Source organism: Astyanax mexicanus, chromosome 3 (assembly GCF_023375975.1).
Source record: "Astyanax mexicanus isolate ESR-SI-001 chromosome 3, AstMex3_surface, whole genome shotgun sequence".
Lineage (NCBI taxonomy): Eukaryota > Metazoa > Chordata > Actinopteri > Characiformes > Acestrorhamphidae > Astyanax > Astyanax mexicanus.
Genome location: NC_064410.1, coordinates 63,367,093 through 63,390,023, shown reverse-complemented (window position 1 = coordinate 63,390,023; position 22,931 = coordinate 63,367,093). Strand labels below are relative to the sequence as shown.

At 36.1% G+C, this 22,931-nt stretch overlaps 1 protein-coding gene across 3 annotated transcripts in view; it reads right to left on the bottom strand.

The window, feature by feature from the left end:
* dync1li1 (dynein, cytoplasmic 1, light intermediate chain 1) overlaps positions 1–20,225 on the bottom strand; it is a 34,574-nt gene extending 14,349 nt beyond the window's left edge. For 2 of the 3 annotated variants that reach the window (XM_049475556.1, XM_049475558.1), the window contains exons 1-11: positions 20,084–20,225; positions 19,831–19,904; positions 15,849–15,965; positions 13,105–13,335; positions 11,266–11,426; positions 9,350–9,443; positions 6,660–6,795; positions 5,913–6,024; positions 5,758–5,817; positions 3,100–3,144; positions 1,667–1,787 (exon numbers count right to left, since the gene is read on the bottom strand). In XM_049475556.1, coding sequence (XP_049331513.1) covers positions 1,667–1,787; positions 3,100–3,144; positions 5,758–5,817; positions 5,913–6,024; positions 6,660–6,795; positions 9,350–9,443; positions 11,266–11,426; positions 13,105–13,335; positions 15,849–15,965; positions 19,831–19,904; positions 20,084–20,187 — 1,255 coding nt within the window. In that variant the 5' untranslated portion in view covers positions 20,188–20,225. The remainder of the gene's footprint in view (positions 1–1,666; positions 1,788–3,099; positions 3,145–5,757; positions 5,818–5,912; positions 6,025–6,659; positions 6,796–9,349; positions 9,444–11,265; positions 11,427–13,104; positions 13,336–15,848; positions 15,966–19,830; positions 19,905–20,083) is intronic. The other variant, XM_049475557.1, reaches the window with a different exon arrangement.
* Between the last annotated feature and the right edge of the window lie 2,706 nt (positions 20,226–22,931).

Genomic DNA, 22,931 nt, shown 5'->3' with positions numbered 1-22,931 from the left:
CGAAAGTATTTAATTTAAACATGTAATGATCAAAATATGGTAAAAAGCAGGAAAATCTTGAGGCGCTTTTCAGATTTTCTATTTTTATTTTTTATTCCACGATATATGTGCAGTGTTCCTTTAACCCTGCTATTTTATACTCCCGCATTCAAAACCCGGAAATGGTATCAGCCGATAACCATTGCCGATAACGATACTGTGCGTAAGTGCCAGTATCGGCGCCGATACCGATACGGTATCAGTATCAGTGCAACCCTAATTTATATACAAACAAATATGAAATATATTCTAAAAGATTTTAGAATTTAATAAGATGATTTCCTGCTTTTAAACTGGTGTCAGTCTGGAGTAAAATAGTAATTTCTACCTCCAGCAGGGCAGGGTTCAAAACGGAGAGAAGAGGAAAAGAAGAGTGTAAACAGAAACACAGTGTTAGAGAGAAAATCAGGAAATCAGAGTGAACAGAGGAAAAGGCCAGTCATAGAAAATCCTAATACCGTCTTCATCTCCACTAATCCCTGTCCTTATCCTGCAGTCTAAATACTTCTGCACTCCTTTCTCATTACAACATCTGCTGAAATCTCTCTTTAATGACTGAGGGATAGTCATCCGTGCACAGTGCAGCTTGATTTAGGGAGTGTCAGTGTGTCTTTGCTATCATAACAACGGGAAAAGTATACCTTGCGCATCTCAAAACGCAGCACAAAAGTCATGTACTAATTCTCTTAATTAATCATGGGTGTGGTTAATTCATTTTGGGGGCGTAACGTGAAATAATAAACCAATCAGAGCGTCTCTTGCTCATCATTTCCTTTAAGAGGTGGATTGCTATTGTAACGGTGCAGCTACCTGGACGTGTTCAACAAACTCTTCTCAGCAGAGGAAACTGAGCTGCTGGTTGACGCTGTGAAGGAGCTCCAGCAGCTCATTTACGGGAACAGCAATGTTATTTTATGTACTATTCTGTTTATTGATTTGCTATCTGAGTTGCCAAGAATAGCGATGAACGTCTGACTGTTGGCGTCTGTCTAGGTTGTATTCAGTCAGTGGAGCTCCTGTGTTTTCTGTTACCAAGATAAACAAGCAAAACTCCAGAAAAGCCATAGAAGCTTACTTTCAGAATAGATCTAATGTTTTATTTAATCTGTTAGTTTAATAAAAAAGGGGTTGAAACTGAAAAGTCTATGTAGGAACCAGTCAGATAAATAGGAAATTAATTTCTCAAGAGAAATCTTTCATTTTAGCACAACAAGAATTCATACATAAGGCGTTCCAGATTATAAGGCACTTTAAAATTAAAGGATTTTAAGTGTGCCTTATAATCTGAAAAATACGGTACATGTCGGACTGAAAAGGCCTTTAAAAGGTTAAAAAAAGCGAGAGAGAGCAGAACATTAGATTAAATCCCCACAGTAAAGAAAGGTGTGATCCTCAGAGCATCATTCATACATCCAGAGAGAGAGTGATAGAGAGAGAGAGAGAGCGAAAGGACAGAAGAAGGAAGGAACAGATAGTGAACAGCATAATCTAGTGTTGTAGGTGTGTAGGTGTATGGAGGAGCTGCTGGATAAACCAGGAGAAGGAAGGAATAGATAGTGAACAGCAGAAGAAAGAGAGAAAGAAAGAGAGAGAGCATGCATCCTGAACACTCGGCTCTCATACACACCTTTCATGTTGGGATCAATCTTCTTGGTACCTGATTGCATGGGCATGACGTTAGCCACATTAGCTGCCGCCGAGCGATTGGTCGTCCTGGGCGAGCCGGTGGGAGCTCTGTTCGAAGCGTCCTGAGGGAGAGAAACAAACAAATACGTGAACATACTGAAAAATCTCTTTATAATACAGCTATTTTACACCTTTTAACACCCGAAAGCCCAAACCAAGCTGTGCATGTTTTCTATTGTACATTTAGTTGAGTTAGTTTTTGTTTCACACCTGAAATTTAGGTCGTTTCACACCTGAAAGTTCAGACTAGAATTCTCACCAAGGTTCATGTATGAGTTACTGTATTATTCGCACTACAAGGCAAACTGGATTACACTGGATTAGGCGAATTTTAAGAGAAACTTCTAATTCAGCAGGTCTCATTGTTGGGTGGTGGTGTAGGGAGGGTAGTTCACTAAGTTAAGTAAAGCTAAGCTACGTAAACAAAACTGTAATTAATAAAAAAAGACTTTAAAAGAAAGTTAAACGAGTGCTGGATGTTAATCTACACAGATTCCTCTCCTGAAAACTGTTTATTTGGGTAAGTAAAGTGCTTCCGTTTATTTACAGTAAGCTTAGATTCCCCAATCAAACAGCATTAGCATTAGCCGCTAAACGCTCCAGCAGTGCTAGCCGGGGTTGGTAGCAGGCTGCACTCCAATAATACTCCCCTCTAAATGGAGAAAAGGCGAGCGTGGTTATGGGCTAATGCTAATGCTGCTCCAGCAGTGCTAGCCGGGGTTAGCAGCAGGCTAGAGGTTGATAATTCTCCCCTCTGAACGGGGAAATAGCGAGCGTGGTTAGCGGCTAATGCTAATACTGCTCCAGTCTCTGTTCTGGAGAAACTTCACTGAAACTCCTGTATAACTCTGTACTTCAGTGGAGTGTCTTTACTGCTCCTTAATACCTGACCGGTATAATTCATACATAAGGAGCACCGGATTATAAGGAGCTCTGATGATTTTTGGGAAAATTAAAGGATTTTAAGTGCAGCTTATAGTCTAAAAAATATGGTACACTGTATTTTGTTAATTTGTTCCGTTTAGTTTTTAGGTTTTACACTGCAATATCTAAAGTACTTAACTGCATCCTGTCTTCATCATCAACAGCTACGTGGGCGGAGTCTCTTTATATACTTTATATTAATATTAATAACTGGTTTGTAGAATATTAGTCATGTTAGAGTTCTTTGAGCTTTGAGTTGCTCTGCTTTAAGGTGTTGTGCTGAATTCTAGCTCCCTGTCAGAATCTGACTCCCCTCAGCAACAGATTCTCCTCGGATTCTTTTTCTTCTTCTGGTTTGTTTAAAGACTGACTCAACTTCCTGTAATTGGTCTAAAATCTGAACCATCTAAACAAGGTAGGATCTTATAAATGTTTAAATGAAATACTCACCACTGGCCTTCCTGCAGAGACTGGAGGCTGTTTGGATAACAGAGTCTAAAAACGCAAATAAGAGACAGAAAAAACAGCTTTAGATCAAAATATATACAGTATATACATGTTTCATTTATTTCTAACTTTACCCCATTTTCTCCCCAATTCCAATCCATATTACATATACTCCTGGTATAAATGCAATGACCTCAACACCAAGAGGGTATAGACATCTTTTCTAGCTGATGCCATTCAATACAGCATCTCTAGGCAGCATCACGGCGCACTCGGAGGAAAGCACCGCATCTCCAGCTCTGATACATCAGCAAACAGATGCCTGTGCCATCTAAACTTTCATTTTAAATGATAAAATTTAATAAAAAAAAAAAAAAAAAAAGGAAATTAGAAACAGTTAAGAAGGAAGTGTGGGCGTCTGAGACTTGTTTTATTTATTGAATTTAGCATTACGATGCTAATAAAGATGATATGTAACCATATTTTTTGGACAATAACTCACATTTTTTTTCCCCAAAAAATCGCTAGTGCACATTATAATCCAGTGCTCATTAAGTATAAAATTTACCAGTCAGGTATTAAGAAGCAGTAAAGTCACTCTGCTGAAGTACAGAGTTATACAGGAGTTTCAGTAAAGTTTCTCCAGCACTATGGCTAGGTGCAGCAGCATTAGCATTAGCCAGTTACCGCAGTGCTGGCTCTTTTAAAGACAATAGACTGTAGTCTGCGTGTTTGTCGCTAGCTAATAGCTAGATAATAAAACCGGATTACTCAGGGTTCCTCAGAGTAGCGCTATTGGTCAGCATTTACTAGGACCAATCAATGCTAAGCGCTGCTAATTAAGCCTGTCACAATAACTGTTTTGGATTGGATGATAAGATGTCCAAGAAAAATTATAGCACAGCAAACGTTTAACCCCCAATAATATTTGGATATTGAACTAAAAAAAGTTAAACTGATGTTTTTAAACATACTGGATATATGCTTGTATTAAAATAACATAATACAGGAAATTATAAATCCTGCACTTAACAACTGGAGTTCGGCAAACAACCACCACAACAATCTAATACTGATACAGAGAAAATTAAATTAACCAATATTATGACAAATTACTATAATAACCGCAAGAAAAAAAACTCACACCCTGCCCATTCCCTTCATCTATATTCTAATATTTCACAGAATTAAGTCTACACAGCACACTGCTTTTAAATACGAATTCAGCCAGAAATCCCGTGTCAGAAATTGCTGTAAAACCCCTAGCATCTACCTCTACCTGTCTAATATATATTCTTACCACCCACATTCACCCAGAACATGATGCGTTACTCTGAGGTTAGCCCACATACTGTGCAATAAGCAGTGATGGGAGTAACGGAGTTGAAATAAACGGACGCCGTTACTTTTTTTTCAGTAACGAGTAATCTAACTAATTACTATGACTGTAACTATAACGCCGTTACCATTTCTGACACCCCGTTACTGCACGTTACTTTAGCCGCTCAATAAACTTTTTTTTTTTAACTTCGCGCATACAGACAAAGGCGCAAGTTAGCGTGTGAGTCACAAGAGACGGAATGATGGACTGATGGTGGGATGGTCGCTCTAACCCTATAAAAAGGGGTAGTGGGAGAGTTTAGGAAGTCATTTGCCCTGGTTAACCCCTCCTCTTTCAGGTGAACTTGACCTTCTGGCCGCTGTGCCTGGTGGTTTACGTGTGACGTGAGGCACAATTGCGATTATTTGCGTGCTCTAATCAGTATTCAGTGATTGGTGTGGTAGTGTTGTGTCGGGGTCTGAGGCCTTCATTCGGTTTCTGCTGAGCATCTCTGTAGCTTTATCTCTTAATATCATCACCATTTCACTGATCCACGGCTTTACTCCAGGTAGGAATATTACTTTGTTTTGTTTTTTTAATTATTAGATATTTGTAGAATTTGTAGAGGTTAATGAGAGGACTGTTGTATTCTTTTTAGACGTGGACAGACCAAGTTCCGTTTTAAGGAGGTTAAACTCTCTTTAGCTTCTCCTGTTTCTGCTGTGTTCTCTTTTCCTCCTTGGTGAAGCTGTTTGATCCAGCTGTTAAACTGTTATAATAATACCATTTTAACAATCATTAGATTGTTTTTGTCTATTCTTTTGTTTTGTTTATATACACGCATTTTTCCTTTGAGTGTGGTTTGGTTTGTTTAATATCATCCCCAGACGCATATTTGATTTTTCAGTTTTTTTTTTGCAGTATTACAAGTCTTAGTAATTTTCTCTGGTCCTGTGGAGTTTTTCATTTCCAGTTTTTTTAATTCGTTAGATTATATTTTTGTCAACATTTTGGGTTCATTTTCGTTTGTTATTTTTCTAATAATAATAGTAATTACATAATTTATTTTCTTTTGTTATTTTTTTAAGGGGCGAATAACACAAAAGTAACACAATAGTTACTTTCACTGGTAACTAGTTACTTTTATATTGAAGTAACTCCGTTAGTAACTCAATTACTTTTTTGGAGAAGTAACAAGTAACTATAACTAATTACTTTTTCAAAGTAACGTGGCCAACACTGACAATAAATCAGTAATGTAGTATAATGCATCTATACAGCATGTATATTACTTTACATTTATTTATAAGTTAAAACAATAAAAGGGAAACCATGTTTACCTGCAACTTAACGAGAAACACTTGGTCATCTTCTGCTTGGATTTCCTTCTCATGTACAAACTGTAACACAGAAGCAAATACCATTAAATCACTATCTAGAGACAAAAATACTTATATATTTATATATTTTTATATTAATATTGAATCAGACTCACCTTTCTAACAGGAGGCTTCACTATTACATCTTCAAAGTTATCATCTGCTTTTACTGACTGGAAATTTTCATGTAGGATGGCAATCTTTTTTTCATTGTCCCATCCCGACGGACTGAAGGAAAATAAAATCATAAAAACATTATCATCATAATAATCATCAGATCAATATTACCAACACCTCCGCCTCGAGAGTTACAATATTTTAGTATTTTGTATGCATGTTTCTGCTGTTCATTTAAAACCGAGGGCAGATCATCATATTATACAGCATATTATAAAGCTCTTCCAAAGCCACAATTATATTATTATTTGTATTCACTACTGTTCTCACTTATTTTTATTTTATTATCATTTCATGGGACAATACTGAAGATGTAGCACTTATGACACAATGTAAAAAGTAGTCAGTGTACAGCTTTGAGTGCTGCCAGTATTGCTGCAGAGGTTGAAGAAGTGCTCAGACCATAAAAGACACTGCAAAACTAGAAGGTAGCTACTTCTGAAGCTGATGCACAAAAAAGCCTGCATATAGTTTACTGAAGAACATCAGTCCGAAAGACAAGATCTAGATAAACTTGTTTAGCTCAGACGGCGTCCAGCATGTGAGGAGCCCAAACAAAAATTCACCTAGACGATTACATATATAAATAAATAAAATATTTACAAAAATGTGAAATTCAGTACATATCCATTAATGCAGGTCAATACTTTAATTTGACGCTGTTTTATAAAATCTGCAGTACTTACATAAACACTGAATCCTTCTCCACCACCTGGGCGGGGAAGTTGAATGGAAAGCCGTATAACCTGTGGACGAGGTATTTATATAACAAGTCTAGATTTTTATTCTCCTTCATGGATGTGTAGAGTAGTGACGCTCCGTCTGATTGGCTGAGAGTCAAGGGGGCGGAACGAAGGATAAGAGGAAGAGACATCCGAGACCTTCATCATAACGTCACAGTAATTTCAGCAGATTATCGGCTGTGTTCGTTCTGTCTGATTCAATTACACTGCTGTCTAAAACCTTTCAGCTGAGAATTCATCACACTAAACCACTAAACTCTACTCACACAGACAATAAACAACATTCACAAAATATTTATTATACCAAACATGTAAAACGCAGTTAAAAGTGCTGTACATAATTCCAACTAGTGCAACACTAGTAAGGAACAGGGGTGTCGCCATATTCAAAACATTTTCTTTTAAAGTCAAACGAGTGCTGGATGTTAATATACACAGATTTGGTTGACTATTTACAGTAACCTTAGATTTCCAGATTTCCACTACGGCTGGGTGCAGCAGCATTAGCATTAGCAGCTAACCGCTAGTGTTAGTAAATGCAGCCTGACAGGGCTACACTGACAAATCCTGAGTGTTCTGCATAGCTTGTTTTAACATGGTAAACACTCACCTCTGAATGGTGAAAGAGCTAGCGCTTAGCGAGGTTAGCGGCTAATGCTAATACTGCTCCAGTCTCGGAAACTCCTTTATAACTCTGTACTTCAGTGGAGTGGCTTTACTGCTTCTTAATACCTGACTGGTAGAATTCATACATAAGGAGCACCGGATTATAAGGAGCTCTGATGATTTTTGGGGAAAATTAAATAATTTTAAGTGAACCTTATAGTGCGAAAAATACGGTAAATAAACAACAATCACTATATGTTTCACAAAAGCAATGTAAATACCACTAAAATCACTGTATAAGATTCTAGGGAACAATTGTAAACACGGGAATCATATAAAGCATCTTTAAATGCTGTACCATATTTTTAGGACTATAAAACCCTTTAATTTCCCCAAAAATCATCAGTGCTGCTTATAACCCTCATTATGTATGAATATAGTACAGCATTATAAGGGTAAGTTTTCAGTGAAGTTTCTCCAGCACTAAGGCTGGAGCAGTATTAGTATTAGCATTAGCCGCTAACCGCCCTAAGCACTATTTTTTTGCCGTTCAGAGGTGAGCATTATCGAACTGTAGCCTGCTGCTAACCCCAGCTAAACCTGCTGGAGCAGTATCAGCATTAGCTGCTAATCATGCTAAGCGCTAGTTAGCTCTTTCTCTGTTCAGAGGTGAGTATATCGGACTGTAGCCTTCCCGTTTATCCAGGGTTCCTGCACCATTTTAAAAGTCAAATTTAATGTTTTTAAAGACCTTAATAAATAAAATTAAAGACCAAAAAATGTAGTCATAATTTCTTTAGTATAAAATAATGTATTGTATTAAAAGACAAATCTTAACATTTCCCATTTGTTGCAATTTTTTTTCTTTTGTTCCATTGTGTACAGTAATGTAGATAACCCGCCACTATCGATAGTAATTTAATTAGCTTGCCGCTAATGTTAGCTAGCTCTCTGCTAATGTTAGCCAGCTCTCTGCTAACCTGAGTTCTCTCTCCGGTAACATAGCTAACCCGCCACTAACGTTAGTAATTTAATTAGCTTTCCGCTAATGTTAGCTAGCTCTCTGCTAATGTTAGCCAGCTCTCTGCTAACCTGAGTTCTCTCTCCGGTAACATAGCTAACCCGCCACTAACGTTAGTAATTTAATTAGCTTGCCGCTAATGTTAGCTAGCTCTCTGCTAATGTTAGCTTGCTCTCTGCTAATGTTAGCTTGCTCTCTGCTAATGTTAGCTTGCTCTCTGCTAACCTGAGTTCTCTCTCCGGTAACATAGCTAACCCGCCACTAACGTTAGTAATTTAATTAGCTTGCCACTAATGTTAGCTAGCTCTCTGTTAATGTTAGCTTGCTCTCTGCTAACCTGAGTTCTCTCTCCGGTAACATAGCTAACTTGCCGCTAACGTTAGCCCCGCCAGCCTTAGTTCTCTCATGGTAACTTTAGCTAGCTCACCGCTAATGTTAGCTAGCTCCCTGCTAACCTTAGTTCTTTCCCTGTTAATGTTAGCTAACCCGTCGCTAAAGTTAGTATGTTCTTTCCCACCGGCATTAGACGCACCATCTAACAAATTTTATACCTACAGCAAATTTACAGCAAATTTAAGACAATTTAAGACCTTCATTCCCCAGATTTTTATTTTAATGCTGCTGCACCTAGCCTTAGCTGAAATCTGGAAATCTAATCTTACAGTAAATAAACTGAAGCTCTTTACTCACCCAAATAAACAGTTTTCAGGAGATTAATCTGTGTAGATTAACATCTTTTGAAAATAATGCACCTTATAATCCGGTATGTCAATAAACAACGATTATTTTGAGTTAGTTTCACAACAGCAGTGTAAACACATTTAAAGGTTCTGTATATGATTCTAGTGGAACAACGGTTGACAGTAGATTCATATACAGAATCTTAAACACAGTAAAAGCAGGGCAGAGGGAACATGCGATGATCTGACCTATAAAACATCTAAATAAGCCCTGAGATAAAGATCTCAGCCCTCAGGCCGCGAGCTCAGTGCGCTCTGAAGGATACACTGCAGGCAGAATCGCCGGATGTGTGACTGGATGAAGTCTAAGTGCTCGTCTCTGTAATCGTGCTCCTTCTCCAGAGTGCTGATCGCATCACACTGTGAGAGAGAGAGAGAGAGAGAGAGAGAGATAAGAGTGTTAATGTGTTTACGTCTCAATCTTTAACCATTAATACAGTATGTACAGTCTATCCATCATGTTTTATAACCTAGACACCAGACTAACCTCTCAGTGCACTGCTATACATTAGGAGTGTCACGATTTTAATATTTTATCAAAATCGATCGAAATTATGTCATGGTCTCGAGCATCGAAGTCAAAAAGATGATCGACGATCCCTCCCTCTAAGCTACGCAAACGGCGCAGCTCACTGTAGCTGAAAGAGCAGCTCTTTCTCCAGAGAATGTGGACATTCTCATCTTCTTAAAGAAAAACTTAAAGAAAATATAAAAATAACAGTTGTTTTGTCTATCCTCAAATATGTTCATAGTTTTGGTACCTTAAGGAGCACCTTTCTCTCAGATAAAGTTAATAATATATCTTTATTAAAGAAAAAAACTTGTCATTCTCAGGGACCGAAAAAGTCTTAAAGTCTTATTTTTCATGTTTAACTGTTATAGTAGCATAGAGTTCAGTTTGTTAAGGCTCTAATTGTTCTATTATTTTGTACATGACTGTTCCTGTATTTTTGTATTATTTATTTTGTTATGTTGCACATTGCTGTTTTAATAGCGCACACTGCTGCTACCAAACAAGCCACTAGATGGCATTACATATATATCTTAATTAAATTATTTAAATTTGACCATTAAAGCCTAACGTGGTGTATTACAGATCACTTGTATCACTTTGCATCACTTATATCAAGCACACCTTTTGAAATAAGATATTGTAAATTTGATGAATCAAACCAATGACTGACCATAGACTAATCTAAAACTGGCATAGGCCTCTCTGCTGTAAAAAAAAAAGAAAAAAGAAAAAAGAAAATTGAGAACAGAGAATCAAATCGAGGATTTAGAGAATCGTGACGCCCCTAATATACATATTATATACACTACATATAATATACCATCTGTATTGTACTAAGGGCCATTCCACCTAATCAGTGCCATTTCTCTCCCCCAAAAATTACATGTATAAATGTGCACACAAAATAACTTTAAAATACATTTTATTATTAAGCACAGTGTTTTGTACATTGACATAATTGCTAAAAGTAAGATATGTAATTAAAAACATTAATAAAAACTACTTACAACACTGAAAAATAGCATTAGACTTTACCATGAAATATATTTATTAAAATCCTTCAGAGATTATTTTTTTGTATTATTTGTGTGACTCCAAATCCCATCTATGCTTTAAAACACAATTTTTCATAATAAATCCATAATATATTTAAGTATTAAAAATACACATTTTAGTTGTGTCCCTGGGTTTTGGGTTTCACTCAGTCCTGTTACCGCCCCACATTACCCTGAACATCTGAAACATCTGGAACATTCTACAACAGGAAGTCACATCTACAACAGGAAGTGACATAATCAGCTGGATCTGGTTCTGAAGATCACGGGAAAGTAACCAAAATTAAGTTCCCTCATTAGTTTTTCTGTATATTTGATCTTATTGTAACGATGACTGAGGAGCTCAATCTCAACACTCAGTCCTGTTACCTACATTAATTCTTACATCTTATTGGTTTATTTTTAAAATAACAAACAAATTTTGGGAAAATCACTAGAATGTGCTCAGTGTCCTCATGCTGTTAGCATAGACGCCATTTACTGTAGCTATTTTTCATGTTTTTGCTAATTCTAGTCCTGTTACTTTCAGTCCCGTTACTGAAAACATAAAAGGTAACAGGAGTGATTCCCAGTAACACTAATACTAAACATTAGTTAGTATTAGTAACACTACCTTAGTGCAGACCACCACCAGAGGAATGCCCAGGTTGTGTGTGAGTGTGTTTTCCCCCAGCGGCAGGACGATGCTCTCCTCCTCCGACTCCGGGTTTCTCCTCTGAGGAACACTTTCCATATCACTGCCCGGCTCCACGTACTCCTGAAACTGCTTCACCACTGATCACCAGGACAGAGACATGCATTATCATCATCACCATCACCATTATCATCATCATCATAGACAGCATTATCATCACATCATCATCATAGACAGTATTATTATCATCATCATCATCACCATTATCATCATCATCACCATTATCATCATCACCATCATCATAGACAGCATTATCATCATCTTCATCATCATCATCATAGACAGTATTATCATCATCATCACCATTATCACAATCATCATCATCATAGACAGCATTATCATCACATCATCATCATAGACAGTATTATTATCATCATCATCATCATCACCATTATCATCATCACCATCATCATCATCATCATCATCACCATTATCATCATCACCATCATCATCATCATCATCATCATCAACATAGACAGCATTATCACCACATCATCATCATAGACAGTATTATCACCATCATCATCATCACCATTTTCATCATCATCACCATTTTCATCATCACCATTATCATCATCACCATTATCATCATCATCATCATAGACAGCATTATCATCATCTTCATCATCATCATCATAGACAGTATTATCATCATCATCATCACCATTATCATCATCATCACCATTATCATCATCACCATTATCATCATCATCATAGACAGCATTATCATCATCATCATCATCACCATTATCATCATCACCATTATCATCATCATCATCATAGACAGCATTATCATCATCTTCATCATCATCATCATAGACAGTATTATCATCATCATCATCACCATTATCATCATCATCACCATTATCATCATCACCATTATCATCATCATCATCATCATAGACAGCATTATCATCATCATCATCATCACCATTATCATCATCATCACCATCATCATCATCACCATTATCATCATCATCACCATTATCATCATCATCACCATTATCATCATCACCATTATCATCATCATCACCATTATCATCATCACCATTATCATCATCATCACCATTATCATCATCATCACCATTATCATCATCATCACCATTATCATCATCATCATTATCATCATCATCACCATTATCATCATCATCACCATTATCATCATCACCATTATCATCATCATCACCATTATCATCATCATAATCATCATCATCATCATAATCATCATCATCATCATAGACAGCATTATCATCATCATCATCACCATTATCATCATCACCATTATCATCATCGTCACCATCACCATCATCGTGACCATCATCACCAGCATTGTGACCATCATAAGCAGCATCATCGCCACCATCACGATCATGACCACTATCATCGTTATCATTACTATCATTATAATGATAATTCCCACCATCATCATCACCATTACCTTTACCATCATCGTGACCATCATCACCACCATAATTAAATAACACCAACAAGCACAGCACCACACAGCCAATCATAATTTACCACAACATGCAGGTTTTAAACATAAAGCAGTATTTAAACTGTAGTATTGATACATTAGACACTACTAACCCTTTAATACTGCAGTTCATCAGTACTGATCTTAACATAATCAAACATACAGTACATGTAGAATTCATTTCTGTACACTTTTAAAACACTTAAATAATATTATTTATATAGCTTTTATAGTGATTGAATACACACTCTCACACACACACACACTTTACACACTCTTACATCTGTGCTCCAGCTCTCTGAGGGTCTCTGGAGGAACCCGCAGTTTATCCAGGTAGTCCCGGACCACGCTGGCCCATTTCTGCAGAGAGTCGAGAGCGAGCCAGGGCCGAGACAGATCCACCACGAACAGAACCAGCGAGTCGGACAGGTTCTCCACCGACAGAGCGAACTTCTGCAGACCTTTATGATACAGATCTCCATCCAGAACCCAGGCGTTACACCGTGCGTGATCTGAAACACACACACACACACACATACAATATAACTCTGAGATCATTTTCAGCAATAAAGAGCCACAAACAACCAGAATTCAGTTTCTACACACTCTATTGAGTCCACTAATGAACCTCAGCCAGTGATAGATGCTGTATATAACAAAAATAATGTATATTGAACTATCAAATGTGTATGAAAAAGTTGTTTTATTCTATAAACTACAGGCAACATTTCTCCCAAATATTAAGGGCATTTATTTACAGGAAATTAAATAAAAGGAATGGCTAAAATAATATAAAAAATGCAGAGCTTTCAGACCTCAAATAACGCAAAAAAAAAAATGTTCATATTCATAAAGTTTTAAGAGTTCAGAAATAATCAATATTTAGTGGAATAACCCTGGTGGTTTTTAATCACAGTTTTTTTTCATGCATCTTGGCATCATGTTCTCCTCCACCAGTCTTACACACTGCTTTTGGATAACTTTATGCTGCTTTACTCCTGGTGCAAAAATTCAAGCAGTTCAGTTTGGTGGTTTGATGGTTTGTGATCATCCATCTTCCTCTTGATTATATTCCAGAGGTTTTCAATTTGGTAAACTCAAAGAAACTCATCATTTTTAAATGCTCTCTTATTTTTTTTCCAGATCTGTATATACTAATGTTGAAATACTGTCCAGCACTACTTCTACTGATGTTAAAGAATTGGTAGAGATATTTATATATAAAAACAAACCTCAAGTATATTATTGCTTAATTATACCACAGTTCCATTTTCACAGTTTATTAAAAGATTTTGAGTTTAAGAGAAAACAGGAAAATAGGATCGTTTGGTTGTAAAAACACTGCCAGATAAAATAGTTCCATTGCTGCTCTGTTTGTAGCTGCGCTGTTTGGTTTGTAAGCGCTGCATCACTGCTAGGTTATCTGTATGTGGCGGAGTAATATAGTAATACATTGAGAGCCTGGGTTATAGTGCATTACCGGCTGATAGCGGTACTCATACAACGCCTCTCAGCCAATCACATTGCACGGTCAGAACTAACTGTGGTATAATGAATAATAACCCCTGTATTGTGATACATATTGTATCACACAAAAGGTCAAGTAAGGTCATTATCAACTCAGTCAGACTCTTCTGTAGATAATGATGATTTTCACTATGTGAGAAACTGGATTACACATCTTTATATTTGTGTTTATTCAGAAGCTAAAGTTTGAGAAGTGTTTCTCTGTGCTGGTGGAGTGCAGCAGTGATGCAGTGGTGAAAAGGGAAATGGTGCAGTATTGATTGTGAGCACCCCTGTCTCTCTGAAGCTGAGCCATCTTTAGATCTCACCTTCTAAAGAAAGGAGAACATCCCATAATACTCATAATCACCAGCACCAATACTACAGTCTCTAGTATAATATAGGTTATAATATAATTCATTACTAATGAATCATATAGTAACTTTAAATTTATCCTTTACAACAGAGGAAACTCTTGCTCTTCCTTTCCTGGAGCCGACCTGATGAGTGCCAGTTTCACCATCGTAACCTTTTTGTTGTTTTTTGCAGTGACTGCACTTGAGGATACTTTCAAAGTTCTTGAAATTCTTCTTTTGGGATTGACCCCATTAGAAGAGAAACATTGCGACACCCTTGTTCCTTACTAGTGTCGCTTAAAATTCGCTTTATAGTTGAGTAGTTGTTTCTTCTCATAATATGGATTAGAACATTCCTCAAATATTCACTATTCACTGTATACCTGTAACTCTACCTCTTCACTACTTTACTTTAACTGATGCTATATTGCAAATGCAAGTTATAAATGCAAAACCCTAATATCTCCAAAATAGAAATGACATTAAAAGAGAATATATATTATATACACAACATAATATTTCAACATATACATCTGAATCAATTACATAAATCATTTTTATAGATGGACAGTTCTGTAGAGATATATATGAAAAACATATATCTGGCAGTTTCACAGCATTTATCTTGTTTTTTGCATGACTGGCCTCTTATATAGATTTGTTACTTATTCTACTATTCTATATATGCTATGCAGAATATAAAACATTAGGACTATAAACTATTATTGGGTTTACTTTATTGGGCGTGGTGTTCTGATTATGAAATGAGGTGTGTTCAGGTACATTTCTGGAGTTTTTCTATCTTGACCTTGTGTAAACACAGCCGTGGGGAAACTCAGAGACAGCACAGAGCTCTCCTCAGACACTGGATTATACTTTTACAAAGCTAGAATCCTTTCTAGATCTTTCTAAACATATACCGTACGCTTTATGCTCATGTGTTGAGGAATTCTTGGGTTATTAAGCCGAGAAAGGACAAGGTGCGTATTGTACCGTTTTTAATTAAGAAATATTGAGATAAATTTGTAGTATTGGTAAACAGTGCAGCACTAGTATGGTGGTAAATGAATACCGGAGGTGAAATATTAAACTAATAATTGATGAATATAAAGATAAAGATTACCTGTAAAGAGGTAAGTGTAGTAAACACAGTTAGTTCTTACCGTCTACGTCCTCGTCGTGCACGTTGAAGTATAGATACTCCAAGCCCCGCCCCTTCATATACTCCTCCACTCCCTGCAGTTTAGCCACCAGTGTCGTCTTACCCGACCCCACTTCACCTGTTCACACACACATCACACGATTAAAACGAGGCATATCATTATCATAATCATCATCCTCATCATTGTCATAATCACTCATCATCCTCATCGTCAATCATAATCATGGTCAATAATAATCATCATCCTCATTATCGTCATAATCATAATCATCATCCTCTTCATCATCATCCTCATCATAGTCATAATCATCATCCTCATTGTCAATCATAATCATCATCCTCATCCACATCGTCAATCATAATCATGGTCAATGATAATCATCGTCATAATCCTAATTATCATCCTCCTCATTGTCAATCATAATCATCATAATCATCATCGTCATAATCATAATCATCATCCTCATCATTGTCATAATCACTCATCATCCTCATCGTCAATCATAATCATGGTCAATAATAATCATCATCCTCATTATCGTCATAATCATAATCATCATCCTCTTCATCATCATCATCCTCATCATCCTCATCCTCATCATCATCATCAGATGATGAAGATCTATCTATCAGATCCAGATGAAGCATTTGTCTGTTAATCTGAGTCTGATGAACAGGCTGGTCTATCAGTATTAGCCACTCCAATCAATATAGGTCTGTCTACCTGTCTGTCCATCTATCTGTCTACCTATCTACCTGTCTGTCCGTACGTTCACCCATCTGTCTGTCCATGTCTGTCTGTCTGTATATCTATTCATCTGTTTGTCCGTGTCTGCCTGTCTGTACACCCACCTGTCTGTCTCTGCCAGTGGGTTGGTCTTTCTGTCTGTCTCTCTACTTGTCTGTTTGTCTGCCTCACTAAATGTATAACTACCTTCCTATCTGTTTGTATATCTATCTGTCTGAGTCTGTCTCTCTTTATTTCTGTCCGTCTGTCTCCCTGTCTTTCTGTCTATCTATCTAATAGGTCTATAATATAACAAACCTTTTTTTAAATTCAATTAAATTCTAATTATACCACAGTTAGTTCTGACCTGCATTGTGATTGGCTGAGAGGTGTTCTATGAGTGCAGTTATCAGCCGGTAATGCACTGTACCTAACCGAAGCTCTCAATGTATTACTCTGCCACATACAGGTAACCTAGCAACAATGCAGCGCTTACAAACCAAACAGCGCAGCTACAAACAGAGCAGCAATTGAACTATTTTAACTGGTGGAGTTTTTATAACCAATCAGATCCCATTTTCTCCTCCTCTTTAACTCTTTAAAATCTTTCAATAAACAGTAATACTGGAACTGTGGTGTAATTAAGCAATAATACACTAGAGGCTTGTGCTATAACGTGTAATACTGGCACTGCTGTGCTGCAATTTTACAGGTTATAGCCCACCCTCTTGTGTATTATTGTATAATTTAAAAAACATATTATTAAATCATGATTATCAGGCTGCTGTACCTGCAGTTACCAGCATACAATACCATGTATGTACTAGTGGTGGGCAATATATGGCCCTAAAATAATATCACGATATCTCAGGGTATTTTTGCGGTAATGATATTCTTGTTGATGTGACAAAACAGGAATACTTTAGTAAAAGATACATAAAAACATGTTTAAATAGAGTAATAAATTATATTCCCTTTATAGTGTTACAGTGCACTTAGACCATAATACTTTTATTATAGAATAATTAAAAAATAAACAAGCACAGTAGTTTGTTTGCGCTTAAAACAGTACAGGGGGCGCTTAAACAAGGTGCAATTTTTCTTTGTTTAAACAATTAAGAAATAAAAAATAGAAAAAAAGTCTTATTATTTATTGTCATTCAAAATATATGTTTTAAATATTGTGAGAAAATCAAATTGTGAATCACCGTTACACCACCAAATCTAATTAAACTAATTTTTAAAGTATTTTTAATATCTAATTATATTATTTTATTATAAAATTTTCCACTGTAATCTATATAATCAGTATTGTGGGCGCTGGGGCTCCACCAACCCACTGACTGGTTAATGTCCAATATTCTCTAATGCAGATTATTAATCTGATTATAACAGATCAGAAATTAGACTCAAAAATTCTCCAGTTTGTGCAAAAATATACTAAAAACTGTGCAGATCTTCTGCTCCTCCTAAAGCTGTGTTGTCAATGGTGACCAATGGATGAGATCAGACCAGACAATGATGATGATGATGATGTAGCTCTAGCATTTAGCCTTTAGCAGCTAGCTAACTAGCTCAAATTAGCCCTGACTGCTTGTTTTAGATCTGATGCCTGCATATAAACATCAGACTGATGCTGCAAATCTGATTTAATGTGTTTAAACTGCATCATCAGACAGAATCAATTCACAAAACACACAATAAACGAGCTGTTAGTGCAGAAATGCAGGGATGCAGTGGACAGGTGTTGCATCGGCTTGTGACACCTTGCCAAAACCTGCTACCACAGCAGTAGGTAAGCCAGGTTAGCTTGCATGCTAAGGGTAAAGCTGCTTAGCTTAGATAATTAAATTCTAAACATCATAATAATATTACCTAGAAATAAACACTTATAGTTGAAATATATATAGATTATGCATATAGGCAGATATACGTAAATTATAGTTATAAAGTTATAACAATATAGTGCAATAAGTATAATATAGTATAAAAGTATTTGAATAGATTAAACTGCTTCATCAGGGTTATTTTAAGGTTTTTCTTTTATTTAAATCGCTTAATTTAATAAATTACACACCAAACAATTAACTAAAATTACTCAATTAATCTCAGATTGCAAAATAATATAATAAACTCAAAGAAAAGCATGGAATTTTATGAATCATTATGAAAAACACGTTATAAAAAAATGTTAGGCATAAAAGTCAGCGCATGAGCACAAAAAAAAAGCTTAATTTTAAACAAAATGTGTGTTAAAAGTATAATATCACTTACATACATGTACCTATAGCAGAAATATAGCTAGATACATTTATAAATATAGAAATAAATTGTAAATTGCTTTATCTGGGTTATTATAGTGTTTATTTATCTAAATCGCTTAATTTACACTCTCAAAAAATTACTAAAATTAATATCAGATTGCAAAATAATATAATAAACTCCAAGAAAAGCTTTAAACATTATGGTTCATCAAACACACATTTTAAAAAACATTAAAAGCATAATAATATCACTTATAAATATGTAACTATAGCAGAAAAATAACTATGTACAAATATAGGATTATAAACAAATTGTTTTTGTTTTCAGGGTTATTATAAAAGTTTTTTATTAGTTAGAGTCCAACAAATTTACTAAAATTACTAAAATGAATATCAGATTGCAAAAATAATATAAATTAACTCAAAGAAAAGCATTAATCGTTATTGATCATCATAAAAAAAACCCTTTTAATTTTATATAGGAATATATTTATCAGAGCTATAACAATATTTATTTATTTAAATCGCCTAAATTAGACTCAAAGAAAAGCATTAAACGATGTAAATAATCATACAAATACATTCTAAAAATATATATGTATTAGACATAAAAATCTGCGCATGCGCACACAACAGCGTAGGTACGTAGGTTATATAGGAATAGAAATAAAATGTAAATTGCTTTAATAAGGGTAATTATAAGGTTTTTTTTTGTTTAAATCACTTAGCTTAGTAAAATACAGCCCAAACAACTAACTTAAATTACTCAAATTAATCTCAGCTTGCACAATAATATAATAAAATGTGAATTATCATGAAAAACACGCAAAAACGTAAAAAATTAAAAACTAAAATACTATGCACAAAACTAAGCGCATGCGCACCACCGCTCGGTAGCACATCCAGACAGGTAGCATAATTCGGCATGACCCTACAGAAGGAGCACACAATAACAATAGAGGCGAGCTAACGGACCGGGAGCGGATACCCACCCAGAACCAGCACGTTCTTCCCGGTGGGCAGTTTGGAGCGGGACCGGGTGGAGACCTCGCTGAGGATGGAGGACCTGGCCGGGGAGAGAGAGGGAGAGACGGGCGTTGGCAACAGAAATCAGCCGCTAAACAAAAACACGCACCGGAGCTCCTGCAGCTCTAGCCCCGCACCGCTCCGCCCGCCCGCAGACCGCAGCCCGCGCCGGGCCCCCCCCGCAGCCGGGCAGCCCCGCGCCGCCGCCCCGCAGCTTACCACAGGTTCTGTCCGTCGTCCTCCTCCGGGTTGTGGCTGTCCGCGGCGCCGCTGCTCCCGCTCAGGCTGCCGGACAGCAGTGCGCTCCTCCCCGCAGTCGCCATCTTCACACAGGCTTGTGACACCCAGCGCAGTGCCCGGATGTAGCGCGGACCGGACTGGGCGTGGCCCCGCAATCTCAGTCTGACACGGTCTGGGGGCGCGCGATACCGCTGGACCGCGGCCCGGTGTCGGTCCGGTATCGCCGATATCAATAGAGACTTATCGATATTCGATACTTTTACTGGATAAAAAAAAAAACAGATTAAGTGCTTTTTATTAGGGGAAAAGCTGTCTATCTATCTATCTATCTATCTATCTATCTATCTATCTATCTATCAGTCTGTGACTGTCTGTCTTTCAATCTGTGCTGTGTATCTATCAACCAACTGTCTTTACTGTCTTTCCGTCTGTATCTCTATCTTAATATTTTTCTGCCTGTCTATCTGTCTGTCCATTTGTCTGTCTCTGTCGGTCTATCTATCTATCTATCTATCTATCTATCTATCTATCTATCTATCTATCTATCAGTCTGTGACTGTCTGTCTTTCAATCTGTGCTGTGTATCTATCAACCAACTGTCTTTACTGTCTTTCCGTCTGTATCTCTATCTTAATATTTTTCTGCCTGTCTATCTGTCTGTCCATTTGTCTGTCTCTGTCGGTCTATCTATCTATCTATCTATCTATCTATCTATCTATCTATCTATCTATCTATCTATCTATCTATCTATCTATCTATCTATCTATGTATCTATCTATCTATCTATCTATCTATCTTGTCTGTCTGTGTTTTCGTCTGTATATATGACTGTCTGTCTATCTAGACATTGGTCTTGTCTATCTATCTGTCTGTCTGTCTGTCTGTCTGTCTGTCTGTCTATCTATCTACCTATCTATCTATCTATCTATCTATCTATCTATCTATCTATCTATCTATCTATCTATCTATCTATCTATCTATCTATCTATCTATCTATCTATCTATCTATCTATCTATCTATCTATCTATCTATCTATGTCTGTCTATCTATCAACCACCAAACACCTGCCAACAACTTAGTAACACCTAAAGCAACGGCACAGAATATCATAGCAACTACACAGCAACCACCTAGCAACACCTTAGCTATCACATTTTAATGAAATTAAATTGAATCAAATTTTGCAATAAATTTATCTACACCTACAGTTTGCCTGAAGGAGGATTTGTAGAAAATTGGTAATACCCAAAAAGGTCATAGAATATTTTTGCTCAAACCCTAAAAGTCAATAAAAGAAAGAAAAAAAAGAAAGTGTGTGTGTGTGTGTAATTTATGTATAATTGCTTTTAGCCAAATAACTCAAAGCAATGAATCATACAATATGAGTGCACATTAATGATAATAGTTACATTTCTTATGCTGTTAAATTTGATTAGCAATCAGTAGCAAATGCAAAAATGAGCATTGTAGTTATCATTATTTCAAATGTGAATTATTTTAAAATAAAAAAGAAAGATTTGAGAATAGAAGAAGATAAAGAAAAAAGAGATGAAATGTGAAAAAAACAAGTAAACGTATAAATGAAAGACAGAAGTTATATAATATTACACCAATAAGAAGGGGAATAATTATGAATAATATTTTATATAGTTTAATAATAGCAGATATTTTGTGTGCAATATATGAATGACTGAGGAATATATTTATAGAGAGAGACTAATCAAGAAATAGAATAAAAATGCATTTAATTGATAAGAACCATTTTCACAATGCAAATAACAACAAGAATGTGTAAAAGATTATAAATAATGACTAATAAATGTTAATGACTGGACGTAAATGACATTTATTTAGAACAAAACAATACTAATATTCAGAAATCAATATATGGTGAAATTAACCTGATTTTTAAAAAGGGAATATAATAAAATGAAATATAGAGAAGGAAATGAAGTAGGGAAGATTGTTAGAGGTTGATGGATATCAGATTTATCAGGTTACAGTTTTTCTCAGTAGATTTGGTTCATTTCTCACATTAGGATTTACATTGGCATCACATCAAAAATACAAACTTACAAAAACACAGTTAATTATGACTGTATGTGGGAGACTGTCAGCAAAAAATTGGACTGTAATCAAAAATATTGAGTAATATTCTTTACTGTATTGTTTTCACTGCAATTTGTTGACAAAAAAATAAGCTGTTTGGCAGCACTCTGTACATAACACAAAGAAAAAACTACTAAATTAGAAACTTATTTTAAACATTTAAAACAACCTGAGACAACAACTTTTTTATGTATTCTGACTCTCCTTTCTGTTGGGTCACATGTTTTCATCCACGTCACACTGAATATCTTCCCTTCCAACGCAGCGTAGAAAGAATCTCCTGGCAAATTTGCAAATTTCCATAATTACAGTTTTTCTCAGTAGCTTTGATGCATTTCTCAAATCAGAATTAACATTTGAACCACACTGTGGGCATTTCTCAAAACAGTTTGTACAAACAGCACCACATAACGGATTAGCGGCAAATGCTTGTACTGCAATCTACATCAGGGGTGTCCAAACTTTTTTTGTTGGGGGCCAGAAGGAGAAATATATTTGAAGTCACGGACCACAGACTCTATAATAAAACAAATAATGAAACATACCACTTTAAATAATATTTTTTCCTGATTATTTCATTTACACACCATTTTACTTCACTTACTATCTTTATCTTTGACAGTGTTGTGTAAACTAAGATTTTTCAAATTGATGTTTAATTTCATGATGTTTCTTAATATTAAACTCCTTAATTACGGCAACTTTTAGACTCTTTGG